The sequence below is a fragment of the Myotis daubentonii genome, chromosome 3 (assembly GCF_963259705.1).
Source record: "Myotis daubentonii chromosome 3, mMyoDau2.1, whole genome shotgun sequence".
Lineage (NCBI taxonomy): Eukaryota > Metazoa > Chordata > Mammalia > Chiroptera > Vespertilionidae > Myotis > Myotis daubentonii.
Window position 1 is genome coordinate 112364495 of NC_081842.1, and position 16372 is coordinate 112380866.

General features: G+C 44.1%; 1 protein-coding gene across 1 annotated transcript in view; it reads left to right on the plus strand.

Annotated features, from left to right (window-relative positions):
- Nucleotides 1-15535, plus strand: part of LOC132229683 (phospholipid scramblase 2-like) — a 160157-nt gene extending 144622 nt beyond the window's left edge. The window contains exons 6-8 of the mRNA XM_059686205.1: nt 9370-9531; nt 12488-12506; nt 15375-15535. Coding sequence (XP_059542188.1) covers nt 9370-9531; nt 12488-12506; nt 15375-15535 — 342 coding nt within the window. The remainder of the gene's footprint in view (nt 1-9369; nt 9532-12487; nt 12507-15374) is intronic.
- Nucleotides 15536-16372: the final 837 nt, after the last annotated feature.

Consider the following 16372-nt stretch of genomic DNA (forward strand, 5'->3'; position numbering starts at 1 on the left):
AAAAAAAAGGATAAAGAAATTGGCTAGCCAAGAAAGAAAAAAGAGAAGCTTGCATGGATTTGGAGCATGAGAGAGGAAATTAGATATATGAGTAAGCTAACAGAAACCAAAATAATAATAACACGTCAAAAAAACAGATAAAGATCAATTTTTAACAAGGGGTAAAAAGAAAAGAGAGATAAAATGTAAAGCGGTACAGGAGAGGAGAAAACAGGATGAAATAGAGAAGTGAGGAAGAAAAGGGTGGGGAAAAAGAAAAAAAAAACAAGATAAAATAAAATAATGATAAAATATAGAATGAAGAAAAATAATACAAAGAAAATAAAAGATAAAACAACAAGTAAAGGAAAAAAATTTAAATAAAAGAAAAAAAATAAAATAGTGAAGTGTCGTTCGCTTCAGCCGAGTTTTAATGCCCCAGGTGGGCTGGTTTTATTTGTTAATAAAACATGAAGTGGATTTAACAAATAGAAGAGTGAGACACCACTCTTCTGTTTTGTCTGGCATTTCTCAGTTTCCTGTTAGGTAGTCAGCACTCTGTTGAAGTTCCAAGTGATCCACTGCTTCTCTTTGTCTGTCTCCACAGCCTTGGCTACAAGTAGGCAGGACCAATCTGCCCGCTTTGCCTGTCTGCCTGCTGTCAGTCTTAATAACTCACCACATGATCTCACTCATTTGTGGAATATAGAGAACAACATAGACTGATGAACAGGGACAGATCCAAAGACAGAGAAACAGTGATCAGACTATCAATCCCCAGAAAGAAAGTAGCGGAGGGTAGGGGTAAGGGGAAGAGATCAACCAAAGGACTTGTATGCATGCATATAAGCCAAACCAATGGACATGGACAACAGGGGGATGAGAGCATGAGTGGGGGAGGGGAGGTTGGGGGTTAATGGGGGGATGAAGACACATTTGTAATACCTTAACCAATAAAGAAATTTTAAAAAAAGAGTCTGTTTCTGACAAGAGCTTTAATTGGGGGTGTTTCCGTATTGTTTTTGGGGTCTGAATGGCCATTCCTCAACCCAGTCCCCAAGAGTTCCCTGGGGCTATTCAGAGTCTTTATTTTCTCTGCAAAGCTCATGGCTGAGTGCAGCAGCACTATCTGCCTGAGGCTTCTGGGAGGAGCTGGCTCTTCAGGAGAAAAATGGCTGCTTAGGTTTGGAGCGTCCCAAATGTCTCAGTGCGATTCCTGGTCACCTCTCCCTGTCTGCTCCCTTTCACAGCCACTCCCCAGCCTCCACAACACTGCACCTCCACTGTCACTGCAGCCTCAATGAGTGTTTGTAATTGAAAGGTTCCATGAACTGGATTTAACAAATAAAAGCAAGGACAAAACAGAGGCAAAACAACCATGCAGGTGCGAGTTTCTCTCCCCACGAGCACCACGCAGCTCAGGTACCTCTTCATGCTGCCTTTCTGGGCACAGCCTCTCACGGCTGTGGACTTAGATCTAGATTCCCCAGCCGCCAGAAGCCCTGTGGACCTTCCTTCCACAATCAGGTGTTACGCCTGTCCCCAAGGGATGCAGACGTGGTGCAGCGCAGGTTCCTTCTGACCCTCTCATTCCAGGTGGCCGCATGTCTCTCTCTTCAGCCCACATCCCCATCCTACCATTCTCCAGGCATCCTCTGCCCTTTCAAGCTATTGATTGTCTCGCCAGTTATGTCTAATTCACCAATTCCAGGTGGATGCTATTCGATTTACTTGTTCCATCTATCTGCTCTGTGACAAGGTGTAGGACACAGCTGCCTATTTGGCTGCCATTTTGAATCCTGCCCCTCAGAGAGTTATTATGTCTTTTAATTTATTTTTATCTGATTGTATTCTTCATAAAACAATATGGATTCATCATCTAGAAGTTCTGCCTTTTTTGTTAAGCTTAATCTTGAGTAATTTATAGCCATTTATTACCAACTAGGGGCCCGGTGCATGAAATTCATGCACTGGGTGTGTGTGTGTGGGGGGGGGGGAGTGTCCCTCAGCCCAGCCTGCCCCCTCTCACATACTGGGAGCCCTTAGGCGTTGACCCCCATCACCCTCCAATCGCAGGATCGGCCCCTTGCCCAGGCCTGACGCCTCTGACAGAGGCATCAGGCCTGGGCAGGGGACCCTCATTTCCCCCCATCACTGGTTCTGCCCCCAGCCCAGGCCTGATGCCTCTGGCCCAGGCATCAGGCCTGGGCAGGGGACCCCCAGACCCCTCCGATTGCTGGCTCTGCCCCTTGCCCAGGCCTGATGCCTCAGCCAGAGGTGTAGACCCCCATCACCCTCCGATCGCCTGATCAGCCCCTTGCCCAGGCCTGACGCCTCTGCCAGAGGTGTCAGGCTTGGACAGGGGACCCCTATCTCCCCCTGATCACTGGCTCTGGCCCCCGCCCAGGCCTGAGGCCTCTGGCCCAGGAATCATGCCTGGGCAGAGGACCCCCATCTCCCTCTGATCGCTTGCTCCACCCCCCGCCCAAGCCTGACGCCTCTGACCCAGGCTTCAGGCCTGGGCAAGGGGACCATCATATTCCCCCAATCCCCGGCTCCGCCCCCCACCCAGGCCTGATGCCTCAGCCAGAGGAGTTGACCCTCATCACCCTCCGATCACCAATCACCGGATCGGCCCCTTGACCAGGCCTGAGGCCTCCAGCAGAGGTGTCAGGCCTGGGCAGGGGACCCCCAGCTCCCTGCGGTTGCAGGCTCCGCCCCTTCCCAGGCCTAGCACCTCTGGCTGAGGCGTCCGGCCTGGGCAGCGGGGACCTGCAGCTGCAGCGGCCTCGCAATCATGGGCTTCACTTTAGGCCCAGGCAAGGGACCCCTAGATCCTGGGACTGCCAGCTTCGACTGTGCCCAGCTCCCATAGCTGGCTCCACCCCTACTTCCTGCTATCACTGGCCAGGGCGGAAAAGGCACCTGATTCTCCGATCATGGCTGGGGGGTAGGGCCCCAGCCTTTGCCCTGCCCCCCAGCTCTTAGCTCCCCCCTGGGTTTCCGATCACTGTCAGTGGCAGGGGGCTTCTTCCTGCTTTCCCTTTTGCCTCCCTGCATTGGGCCTACATATGCAAATTAACCGCCATCTTGTTGGCAGTTAACTGCCAATCTTAGTTGGCAGTTAACTGCCAATCTTAGTTAGCAGTTGATTTGCATATAGCCCTGATTAGCCAATGAAAAGGGTAGCGTCGTATGCCAATTACCATTTTTCTCTTTTATTAGTGTAGATAGGGAAGAATACTTGTATTTTTAGGGGCTGATTACTTAAGAAAAGATATTTATTTCTATTTACCTTTTATCTAGTTATTTAACTGTATTTTAGTATTAAATTTAGGTGTTTGTGCTTAATTTACGTGGGTTTTCTAAGTATAAAATCACAGTGCAAATGAGATTATGCTAATTCTTATATTAATTATATACCAACTAGAGACCTGATGCACGAATTCATGCACAGGTGGGGTGCCTCGGGGTGGCTGTGGGGATCAGGCCCCAGTTTGCACTTCCAGCCTGGCAGTCCTGCAGCCCCACCTGGCACCCTGCCAAGGCCTGGCACCCTACCGAGGCCTGGCACTGTCCCCTCACCTGTTCTACCATCCCACCTGTAGGGCAATTAATCAGAGCTAGGCCTCTACCCAGCTCCCTCAGCACCTGGGATTCGGGAAGCAGCCCCGCTCCCTGCACCACCACTGGTCGCTGTCTACAGATCGCTCAGCAGGGCAATTGGGCTCCCACTTGCACCCGCCTTGGCCTGCTTCATTATCCTCCCATGGTCCGGCTCTCATCAGGGTCCATTGGGGCCAGCAGTGCCTCCACTGCTGCCCACTGCCAGCACTATGTCACCAATGCCCACCTTGTTCCGCTCAGCCCCCTGGTGGTCAGCGCACATCATAGCGAGAGGTCGAACTCCTGGTCTCTTGGTCGAATGACCACCCGAGTGGACAATTTGCATATTATGTTTTTATTATATAAAATAGACTTGGTTTTTTTCCAGCCTACTTATACTGCAAAATTATAATGATGATGACAATAGTGAGAATACCTATCAAGTTGATGATTTCACAGTAGCAAATATTCCATAATTTAGAAAAATATTACTTTTAAAATATTTCATAATTTAAAAAGACATTTCTATTGTTTTTCATGTCATTTTCCTTTTCCTACTTTGCCTAGAGCAAGAATCAACATACCTTTTTTCTGTATAGGGCCATGTAGACAATATTTAAGGTTTTGTAAGACATATGGCTATTGCCACAGCTACTCAATTCTACCATTGTAGCATGAAAGCAGTCATAGACAATATATGAATGAATGGACATATTTGTCTGCTAATAAAACTTTATTTAAAAACACAAGGAAAGAAGATTTGTCCCACTGACCATTATTTGCTGACTCCCAACTGAGATTTTTATTAGGAATTGAAACTTAACTTTTTAAAAGGAAGAATATTATAGTGGTCAAGAGTTCAGACTTTGAAGATAGAATGCCTGGGTTTGAAACCCATCTCCACAATTTCTTATCTGTGTAATGTTGGATAAAGTACTTAACCTTTCTTTTTTCAATTGTTTTGTGAAATTTTCAACTAATAATAATAAATACTTTGCAAGATTATTTTGAGCATTAAATTACCTCTCAATCATAAAGTCTTTGTATGTCATGCATATGCTAAATCCTTAATTAGTAAATAATAAAATATCTTTTCAGCAGCCAGTGATATGAGCATTTGTTTTGAATTGCATCAGTTTTCTAGTATTTTATACTTTATACAGTATATTGTTTTGATGCTAATCTAGGTATATGTGCTAGTGTCATATTTGGGTTTGTTTTGGGGGGTTGCATTGTATTTACATTATAGGTGAATCTACACTATTCTTTTAAAAATATCTTTAACATTGGGGAGGTCAATCAGGGAAAATGGAGAATATGTACTAGTAAAACTTTAGACAATAAATAAAAAGAATATTTTTAACAATTATTGTTAAACTAGAGGCCCGGTGCATGAAATTCGTGAATGGGTAGGGTCTGTAGGTCTGGCTGGCGATCAGGGCCGATCCGTGGAGTGACCAGCAGGGCAACCGGGTGGAGGGGCCCTGCTGGCACCCACCTTGGCTGGCCTGGGGCCTTGCAGGCTGGGGGCAATTCCTGCGTTAAGCATCTGCCCCCTGGTGGTCAGTGTGTGTCATAGCAACCAGTCATTCCCCTAGTCATTCTGCCGTTCAGTCGGTTTGCATATTAGGCTTTTATTATATAGGACTAGAGGCTGGTACACAAAAATTTGTGCACTCGGGGGTAGGGGGTCCCTCAGACCAGCCTATGCCCTTTCACAGTTTGGGATCCCTCGGGGGTGACCACTTGCTGGCTTAGGCCTGCTCCCTGGGGGATTGGGCCTAAAATGGAAATCAGACATCCCTCTGGCAGCCCAGCAGCCCTTGGGGGATGCCCACTTGCCAGCAGGGAGCAGACCTAAGCTGCAGTCAGACACCCTTAGCGCTGCTGAGGAGGCAGAAGAGGCTCCCACCACCACCGCTATACTGGCAGCCATCAGCTTGGCTTGTGGCTGAGCAGAGCTCCCCTCTGTGAGAGCACACTGACCACCAGAGGGCATCTCATGCATTGAGCGTCTGCCCCCGGTTGTCAGTGTGTGTCATAGTGACCAGTCATTCCCAGTCTTTCTGCTGTTAGGGTCAGTTTGCATATTACCCTTTTACTATATAGGATAGAGGCCTGGTGTACAGGTGGGGGCGGCTGGTTTGCCCTGAAGGATGTCCCGGGTCAGGGTGGGGGTCCTGCTTGTGTGCCTGGCCAGCCTGGATGAGGGGATGATGGCTGCTTGCACCTGGTCACACTCCCTTCAGTGTGGGAGTCCCCAATGGGGTGCCTGCCCAGTCTGGGTGAGGGGCTGAAGGCCGTTTTCAGGCTGGTGGGTGACTGAAGCAACCAACCTCTCCTTTTTTTCTTTTTTTTTTAATTCTGGGATTTCTTTACCTTCTATGGCTGTCACTGGATCTGAGAGCCAGCTTTAGCTCTGAGGCTCGGCTCCAGCTCTGAGACCTCGGCTGCTGAAAGCAGGTATCTGGGTTTGTTTGGCTTCTATAATTGAAACACTGTTGCAGCTCCAGCTCTGAGGCCCGGCTGGCTGAAAGCAGGTTTCTGGGGTTTGTTTAGCTTCTATAATCGCAACAGTGTTTCTTAGAGTGCAGCTCAGAGGCCGGCAGCGGCAGGCAGGGAACGTTGGGGTCCTCCGTCATTGAAGCAAGCAAGCCTCATGTTCTCTTCAAGCTGCCTGATTGCTGGCCGCCTTTCTTGGCTGGCAGTTAATTTGCATATTGCCTTGATTAGCCAATGAGAAGCGTGTTGGAGGTATGGTTAATTACCATATTTTTCTATTATTAGATAGGATTATTGGTATTAAGTTTATGTATTTATACATTTAATTCAAATATAATATACCATAATGGTATCCACACTACTGATACAAAATGTATGGTGGCCCTAGTTCCCATACATAACAATTTTCCAACTTCCTGGACATAAAATGGATGTCCTACAACTCAATTCAATTTTGACACTAATACTACTCGGAGTTGATGCAGACCCCTCAGGTTACAGGCTTGGTCCCACTGATTGCCCCCCTTTCCAGATGCTAATGACAAGTCCTAGACATTGTGCACTTCTGACTTACTGCTATAAGTCTAGAGTTCCTGTGACCCCCATATCAGATTCCATAATTTGCTAGAATAGATGGCAGAGCTCAAAACTATACTTCACTCATGTTTACAGGTTTTTATAAAGGATATTATAAGTATGCAGATGAACAGCAAGATGGAGAAATATATAGGGTGAAGTCTGGAAACGTCCTGAGTTCAGGAGCTTATGTCCCATGGCGTTGGAGTGCACCACCCTTCCAGAACATATTTACATTCACCAATATGGAAGCTTTCCAAACCCCATCATCTAGAGCTTTTACATAGGTTTCATCACATAGGAATGAATAATTAGATCATTGGTCATTGTTGATTAGGTCAATCTCTAAGCCCCTGTCTCCTCCCCACTGGTCAAGGTAGGGGTCAAAGTGTCAAGTCTCTAATCATTGCATGGACTATCTGGTGACCAGCCCCCATCCTGAAGCTATCAAGGGCCTGTAGCCACCAGTCATTTCATTACCCTCAAAAGATTCTCAGAGAATCCACAAGTTTTAGGATCTTTGTGCCAGGAAACTGAAAAAGACCAAATATAAAAAAAGGCTCTCCTATAATTCTTTTTTTTTGTAATTGGAGCTTTTTTTAATTAAAAAAAATAATGGACACATAAGAGGACAGGCTAACACTAAACATTACTCTATTCTTTTTTCTTTTTTTTTTTTTGTACTGGCTGTGGACATTTTTTTATTTGACAGTCTGAGGGGAAACAGGTCAGTGCCCCTGAGTAAATAGTCAGGTATTACATATTTTAAAGATTCTTGTAGCACAATGGTTGAAAAATCAATGGTCTCCATGATGGACTAACAGTGGTTCTCAACCTTCTGGCCCTTTTTTAATTATTTTTTTTATTGCTTAAAGTATTACAAAGGGTATTACATATGTGTCCATTTTTTCCCCACCGCCCTTGACAGTCCCCTAGCCTCCCCTATCCCCCAGTGTCTTATGTCCATTGGTTATGCTTATATGCATGCATACAAGTCCTTTGGTTGATCTCTTACCCCCCTCCCTCCTGCCCCCAAACCCTCCCCGGCCTTCCCACTGCAGTTTGACAATCTGTTTGAGGCAGCTCTGCCTCTGTATCTATTATTGTTAAAAGGTTAACTAGAACTTAGTTTAAGATTACCTAGTCCTGATATCTTTTCAGTTGTCACTATTCATATTTCTTATTCTTCCCATCAAAAAACCCTCTGTTTTTTTACTTTTTTGCATGATTATTGGTAAAGTTTGAAATTTCTTGCTATAGGAATAAAAAAGGGAAATATTAATATCTGTTAAATCTAGTGCAGCATTATTGTGTCTCATAAGTTATCCTCTGTATTGTTCATTTTCAAAATTAAAAATAAACTTAAAAAACAAAATAAGATTACTTTACAAGCTACAAATACTTAGATTACAGCTATTAGCAGATAAAACACTAAAGGGTGCACAAGATTTAGTCTGTTTTCCCAGAACAGTGTTGTATAACATAAAACCCCTAAAGATCAGTGGCTTAAAACAATAGGCATTTGCTATCATGCTTGTGAGTCTGCAGGTTAATTGTGTCTCACTGGATACACATAGGCTCAGCTAGATGGCATTGATTTAGGCTTGAAGTTGGCCTCAGGCCTGCTCCAAGTATGCTCATTCTAGAGCTCTAGCAAGAACTACATGATTTTATGGTGGCTGATCACTGGAGAGCAAGAGCCAGGCCAAATCGCTTAGCCATGTTTAAGGTCTCTGCTCACTGTCATATACACTAACATTCCATTGGTCAAACAAGTCACATGGCCAACCTTAAGTATCAATGTTCAGAGAAGAATACTGGGCCTACAGTGGGAGGGGTGGATGAATATTGATGAACAGCAACCCATGCTATCACAGTTTTCATATTAAAAGCATATTTCAGGTTTAAGAACTTAAGCGCACACACCGGAATGAAATGAGTCAACTGTTTTTAGTTTCCCCACATTTATTTAGAACAGTGGTTCTCAACCTTGGCTGCACATTAGAATCACCTGGGAATCCTCCAGAATGAGGCCCAGAAATCAGGATTTTAAAAAGATTTCCAGGTGACACTAATAAAAAAAATAATAACTTCAGAGCTTTTTTTCATACACCTTTCCTATTTTGTTGTTCCCTCACTCGCATGTTGTCCAGTCTTACCTGAACCTGTGGCATCCCTTTAAGTTACTTATTACGTACTTTCCTTCACTCAAAACTGCCAGTCCCCTTTCCCAGGCCCTTAGCACTTTTTGTTTGTCTACTGACATTGAGTGGTAATGTTCTTCCCATCACAGGTAATCACTCAGCCTATGTAAACTCTGTGCTTGTCTTAAAGCAGATGTCACATGGGGTTTAGTTTGCTACCCTCCTGATAGCTTCCAGAAATGTAATATAAGAAACATTTCATGTTTGTATCTTTTCCTGCTTAAATTTTGGTTTAGATCACTTCAAATAATTTAGTACTGTGTCTTAATGTACAATATAAAATGTTACATATTTCAGTGAAACAACTTTCATATAAGTTTTCTATAGCAAAGAAACAATTTTTTTAATGTATCTATAGGCACAGGAATTTATATGCATCTAATGAGTGATATAAAATATTGCATGTAAATTTAATAAAATACTTGTTTCATTTTATTCCAAATTTGAAAGTTGATTTAGTATTTTCTAGAATTCTTTAAGACTGTCATTTTTTTCAATTTAGATCAAATCTCTTAATGAAGAAAATGTGATTGGCAAGATTTCCAAGAAGTGGACTGGTTTTGTGAGAGAAGCATGTACAGATTACAGTGACTTTGATATCCAGTTCCCTTTAGACCTTGATGTGAAAATGAAAGCTGTGATGCTTGGTGCGTGTTTCCTCATTGTAAGTCTATTCTTGGTAATCTTGGGTATTTTTTTAATATCACTTTGAAAGATTCAGTAAAGTGTATCTTTTTAAATGAACTGCTTAAACTTATAGGTTTTATTCAAAGGGTGCCCCATTTAATCCTAGCTCTGAAATTCCATTTTCTCCTGATGGTCTGGATTCACAGGTGACTAGTTCCTCTGGAAATTCTATAGTTTCACATGGCAATAGAAGAGGCTCTGGTCTTTGGGGCTTCTATTTAAAAATCAAAATAGGTGCACTCAGATATGGACTAAGGTGGAGTAGATCCCATTGAAATGGGGAGATTTCATCCTGGTTCGTTATTAAATTAAATGCTCTACTACTTAAGTGAAAACTGCTTAAAAGTGCATCCAATCCGGCCATCAGATGGAACTGCCAGTTGACACACATGGGAAAAAGCAGTGATTCTACACTTGTCTTCCATGACTTAGGGAAAATTTAAAAACCTCAAGTACCAAATCAGACCCCCATTCTATTAAGTCAGAAGCTCACACATTTGTTGTTTTGCTCCTAAGGTGATTCAATATGCAGCCAAAATCAAGGACACCTGGGAGAGAGCAACAGATCTCAAACTTAGCTGCACAGTAGAAACACCTGGGTAGCTTTTTAAACTCCCTGTATCAAGACTGCACCCAAATAGTGAATCAAAATCTCTGGAGATGGGACCAAGCTTTAAGCTGTTAACCTTTCAGACCTCACAGACCTCGCGGACCACTGGTTGGCACCGCTGGTTTAATCACTCAAGCATGGTTTGGAACCACTAAATGAATATCTGAAATATTTATTTGGGGATGCACTCAGAAAAAAAGATAAAACATGAGAGAATTTACAACAAAAGGATCCAGTTCCTTCAACAAATAAATGTCAGGAAAATAAAAAGATAAAAATAAAATTCAACCTAGTAAAATTTGTTGACCATGTTTGCATATTGATTTGAATAAATCAATTTAAAAAACATTTACAATGCATTTAGGGAAATTTGAACCTTGGCTATTTAATGATAATGAATTAAGGTTGGATTTTGTTTGTTCTTATTTTTAACTTTAAATTTTTTTAATTTATTTTTCAAATATAGTTGACATACAATATTATATTAGTTTCAGGTGTACAATATACTTATTAGACATTTATATACTTAACTAGAGGCCTGTTGCACGAAGAGATTTGTGCAATAGGCCTTCCCTTCCCTTGGCTGCTGGCACCAGTTTTCCTCTGGCACCCGGGACCCAGGACTTCGCTCCAGCTGGGCTCCGGCCAGAGCCCCCCTCCAGCTATCAGGCTTCACTGCTCCTCTGATCCTGGGGCCATGAGGCCTCGCTGTTCGGCCGGCTTTGGGGCCGTTTGGCTTGGCTCCACCGCTTGGAGCCTACATATGCAAATTAACCTCCATCTTTGTTGGCAGTTAATTTGCATATCTACATGATTAGCCGATGGGAAGTGTAGCGAAGGTACGGTCAATTACCCTTTTTGTCTTTTATTAGATAGGATGATGTGACTTGCACAATAAGTCTAGTACCCTGCTGGCACCATATATATTTATTAGAATATTATCGTCTATATTACCTATACTGTACTCTACATGTCCATGATCATTTGTATAACTAGCAATTTGTACTCAATCCCTTTCATGTTTATCGCTCACCCTTCCAACCTCCACTAAAAATTAAGGTGTTTTTTAAGCTGTGGTGATGACATTGTGGTTGTGTGAAAGCAAAACACCATCCATATATTTGAGGGGCACATATTGAAGTAAACCAGTATAAAATGGTATATCAGGGTTTGTTTTTTTAATAATGGGGTGAGGGCAGGGAGACATAGGGGGTGCAGTAATTGTTGAACCAATATTGGTCATGTTAATCATTCAAGCTGGGTGAAGGGTTGTTGGGACTTTATTATGGTATTCCACCTAATTTGGGATATGCTTAATATTTTCTATAAATCTTAATATAACCAAGGTTCTTTGTAAAAAATTTTCCAATAAGTGTTCATTTCACATAAAAAGTCAAATCTAACCTTGTGGAAACAGTTCAACTAACAGCTGGGTAATGTGAAATATATGATGTGTTTGAGGAAGAGAGTCTTAGATGTTTGGATTGATGGGAAATGAGACTGGGGTGGTGGTGGGTTTATTAGTAAATTACTAAGGGCTTCCTCTAAAGGGCCTTCAAAGATCAGGTAACTTTTTATAGAGTTGTAATTCATTAAAATTGTTTCATTAAATGTTGATTTTAAACTAGGTATAATGTAATAATGTAAATCAAATATAAATCTTGGTGTCTGTGTGAGAAATGAATTTGAGAGGTAAAATTGCAATAGTGTAATCGCTAGTAATTGACAATAAGGATAAAATTATTTCTGTTGAAGGTATAAAGGAAAACGATAGATTTAGGAATTGTGAATTCCACAGGGTTTGGCTGAAGTCATTGGGGTAGGGTCTGTATTGATACTAATGAAATAAAATAAGCTGGGAACACAGTGGAAAAATTGGAAGACAAATGAAACTAACACAAACATTCTATCTCTTAAGAAAGCTGTCATTCTTATGACAATTTTTTAAAAATTTTACATGGAACTCTAGTCATAGAAAAAGTTCTGTTACTAGAGAGGGACTAAAAAAGTTGAGTAAGAAAAATTGAAAGAGGAAGATTTCTAGGGAACTAGAAAAAAGGAAATATATTGAAATTACCAGATCATTAAATTAATGCAGATATCAACAAATGAGTAGAATTACAGGATTTAATTGCTAATAAAATAAAGTGCTGACGGTAGAGCTTATATAGCTATGGACTTTTCACAGATTTAATTATTACAGTTAAATTTTCTTATTTAACAGACATATTACTGTTTTCCTCAGAACATTTAGCATTTCTACATCAAATGATTACCTGTTTTGCTGCTGAAAACTCATTTCTGTATTTTTGTTTTTATCTAGGATTTTATGTTTTTTGAAAATAATTCATGTCCTCAAATACTGGGTTCATTCCTGAAAGCAAGATTGTGTTAGTGTTTTAATGAGTGTCTAAAAAGTTGAAGTTCTATACTCATTGGGACTGTCTAAAAGAAAAATCAGTGATTTTTTAAAAATAATTATACAATATGTGAATTACTCTGTGATTCCTATAGTCCAGGTATGTGATTTCACTTTTAAATTATATAGTTTATTTTCTGTATTATTGCTTATAAAAGATTTATACATTTTCTTTGAATGTCCATTATGTATTCAGGAGAAATGACATAGGACATTTTACCTTTGAACATGAAACTTCTTATGCAAAACTACTTTGAATTATAGTCTAATTTATTTTCCACTTTTATAATAAAAAATAGATTATTACTAATTTATAAAATTATACTTTATTAAATCATTATAATTTACTTCATTTGTAACAAGTAATATTATTTTGCAAATCATGCATATTCAAGAGTTAAATATTTAACAAAATTTTAGTCTCCTTTATAATTATGTTCAAATAATACTTAATATACATATTATCAACAAAATAAAATTCAGAATTTTCACTATATTTAACTTCTTCTATAATCTAATCTGGTATTATAAATAAAATTTTCATACTGACATGACAGTAAGTTAACAATTTCTTATGGTTTTTAGTGGACAAAAACATGATTCTGTTCCAAAGGACACATTTTAAAGACTCACTCTAAAACTGGGGTATTGTTATAATTTTTGAAGTAATTTTTAATATGGAATGATTAGCTCCTACATTCTATCATCCATTGAACATAAAAAACTCTATGTGTTAATAGATATGCATATTCTTTCACAGAGTAAAAACTTCAATAGTAGTCTATTATTACCTATACTAGGGGCCCGGTGCACGAAATTCGTGCACTGGGTGGGGGGGGGGTTTCCCTCAACCCAGCCTGCCCCCTCTCACATACTGGGAGCACTCAGGTGTTGACCCCCATCACCCTCCAATCGCAGGATCGGCCCCTTGCCCAGGCCTGATGCCTCTGACAGAGGCATCAGGCCTGGACAGGGGACCCTCATTTCCCCCCATCACTGGTTCTGCCCCCAGCCCAGGCCTGATGCCTCTGGCCCAGGCTTCAGGCCTGGGCAGGGGACCCCCAGACCCCTCCGATTGCTGGCTCTGCCCCTTGCCCAGGCCTGATGCCTCGGCCAGAGGCGTAGACCCCCATCACCCTCCGATCGCCTGATCGGCCCCTTGCCCAGGCCTGACGCCTCCGCCAGAGGTGTCAGGCTTGGACAGGGGACCCCTATCTCCCCCCGATCACTGGCTCTGGCCCCCGCCCAGGCCTGAGGCCTCTGGCCCAGGAATCATGCCTGGGCAGAGGACCCCCATCTCCCTCTGATCGCTTGCTCCACCCCCCGCCCAAGCCTGACGCCTCTGACCCAGGCTTCAGGCCTGGGCAAGGGGCCCATCATATTCCCCCAATCCCCGGCTCCGCCCCCCACCCAGGCCTGATGCCTCGGCCAGAGGCGTAGACCCCCATCACCCTCCGATCGCCTGATCGGCCCCTTGCCCAGGCCTGACGCCTCCGCCAGAGGTGTCAGGCTTGGACAGGGGACCCCTATCTCCCCCCGATCACTGGCTCTGGCCCCCGCCCAGGCCTGAGGCCTCTGGCCCAGGAATCATGCCTGGGCAGAGGACCCCCATCTCCCTCTGATCGCTTGCTCCACCCCCCGCCCAAGCCTGACGCCTCTGACCCAGGCTTCAGGCCTGGGCAAGGGGACCATCATATTCCCCCAATCCCCGGCTCCGCCCCCCACCCAGGCCTGATGCCTCAGCCAGAGGAGTTGACCCTCATCACCCTCCGATCACCAATCACCGGATCGGCCCCTTGACCAGGCCTGAGGCCTCCAGCAGAGGTGTCAGGCCTGGGCAGGGGACCCCCAGCTCCCTGCGGTTGCAGGCTCCGCCCCTTCCCAGGCCTAGCACCTCTGGCTGAGGCGTCCGGCCTGGGCAGCGGGGACCCGCAGCTGCAGTGGCCTCGCTATCGTGGGCTTCGCTTTAGGCCCAGGCAAGGGACCCCTAGATCCTGGGACTGCCAGCTTCGACCATGCCCAGCTCCCATAGCTGGCTCCACCCCTACTTCCTGCTATCACTGGCCAGGGCGGAAAAGGCACCTGATTCTCAGATCATGGCTGGGGGGCAGGGCAAAGGCGGCCCCAGGGCCGCCTTTGCCCTGCCCCCCAGCTCTTAGCTCCCCCCTGGGTTTCCGATCACTGTCAGTGGCAGGGGGCTTCTTCCTGCTTTCCCTTTCGCCTCCCTGCATTGTGCCTACATTTGAAAATTAACTGCCATCTTGTTGGCAGTTAACTGCCAATCTTAGTTGGCAGTTAATTTGCATATAGCCCTGATTAGCCAATGAAACACGTAGCGTCGTACGCCAATTACCATTTTTCTCTTTTATTAGTGTAGATAATAAAAGCCTAGCAACCATAATGGCAGAATGACCAGAACTACTGCTTGACCAGTCACTATGAGGTGCACTGACCATCTCTTGGTCCCTTTCCCCAGTCGGCAGGCTCCAATTCCTCGATGGCGAACAGGGACCCGGAGGTGGGTGGCGGGGGATGCAGGCAGCGCCAGGCCAAGGCCCCTGTCCTGCCAAGTCGCCCCACACACAGAGGACAACCCATAGTGGGAGTTGATGCGGTGTGCAGGCAGAACAGCCAACCTCTTCTTCCCTCCCGCTGGCTGGCAGGCTCTAATTGCCCGATGGCAAACAGGGAACCAGAATGGGTGGCGGTGGGTAGCGGGGCTGGCGAGCGGTTGGAATGGTTGACCTCTCAGTCTCTCCTCCTAGCCGTCAGGCTCCGATCACCTGATGATGTACGGGGAGCCAGGATGGGTGGCAGGGTATGTGGGCTATGCCAGACCAAGGCCCCGCCCCGCCAGTTGCCCCACTCACAGAGGGTGGCAGGGGGTGGGCCAGGAGCAGGCAGGACCGGCCAACCTCTGGACCCTCTCCCCCAGCCATCAGGCTCCAATAGCCTGTTGGCAAACTGGGAACCTGGGTGGGTGGCAGCAGGGGGCGTGGCTGGATGCCAGCAGCCAGGGAAGATGGCCCTGATCACAGGCTAGGCCTAGGGACTGTACCCACCCACAAACTCCATGCACTGGACCTCTAGTTTATAATAATCAAATAACTGAAATGAAAAATTGATGACATATTTCATAATATATTTTATTTTTTAATTTAATTTATTGGGGTGACACTGGTTAACAAAATTATACAGGATTCAGGTGCAAAATTTCACAACACATAATCTGCTTAAACTATACTGTGTTCAGCACCCCAAATCAAGTCTCATTCCATGACTATTTATTCCCCCTGTAACCTTCTTCCACCTCACTCCTTCCCTGTCGAGTAAGACTCCCTCCACGTTCTGCGTGGAGTACGGTTCGGTATCTGAAAGAGGAGCCGCACAACAAATGAGAGAAAAAGACACGAGATAATTTTGCAATATTGGGGGACCAGGCGGAAAAGTCCCGAAGGACTTCCTCCGTGCTCAGGCCGCTCCAATCTTTTATTGATCTGGAGTAGCCCTTAGGGTAAGGAGGTTTCAATGACACACAGATCAGCAGACAATTTCCAGGAATAGACAAAGTATCTGATTAGCTCATCAATAGATTTCCAGGAGTATCTGATTAACAATAATCAACAAGGATCTACATAAGTATCTAAGGAATTAAGTGAACTAAGGTGGGGATGCTTCAACTATTATTACCTAAATTAACTGAGTGGTTCCTAGATTAACTGGGTAGTGCACAGCCCTGACCTTTGCTAGGACTTTCAAGGGCTACTAGCTTTTGGGGGGTCTCTGTCT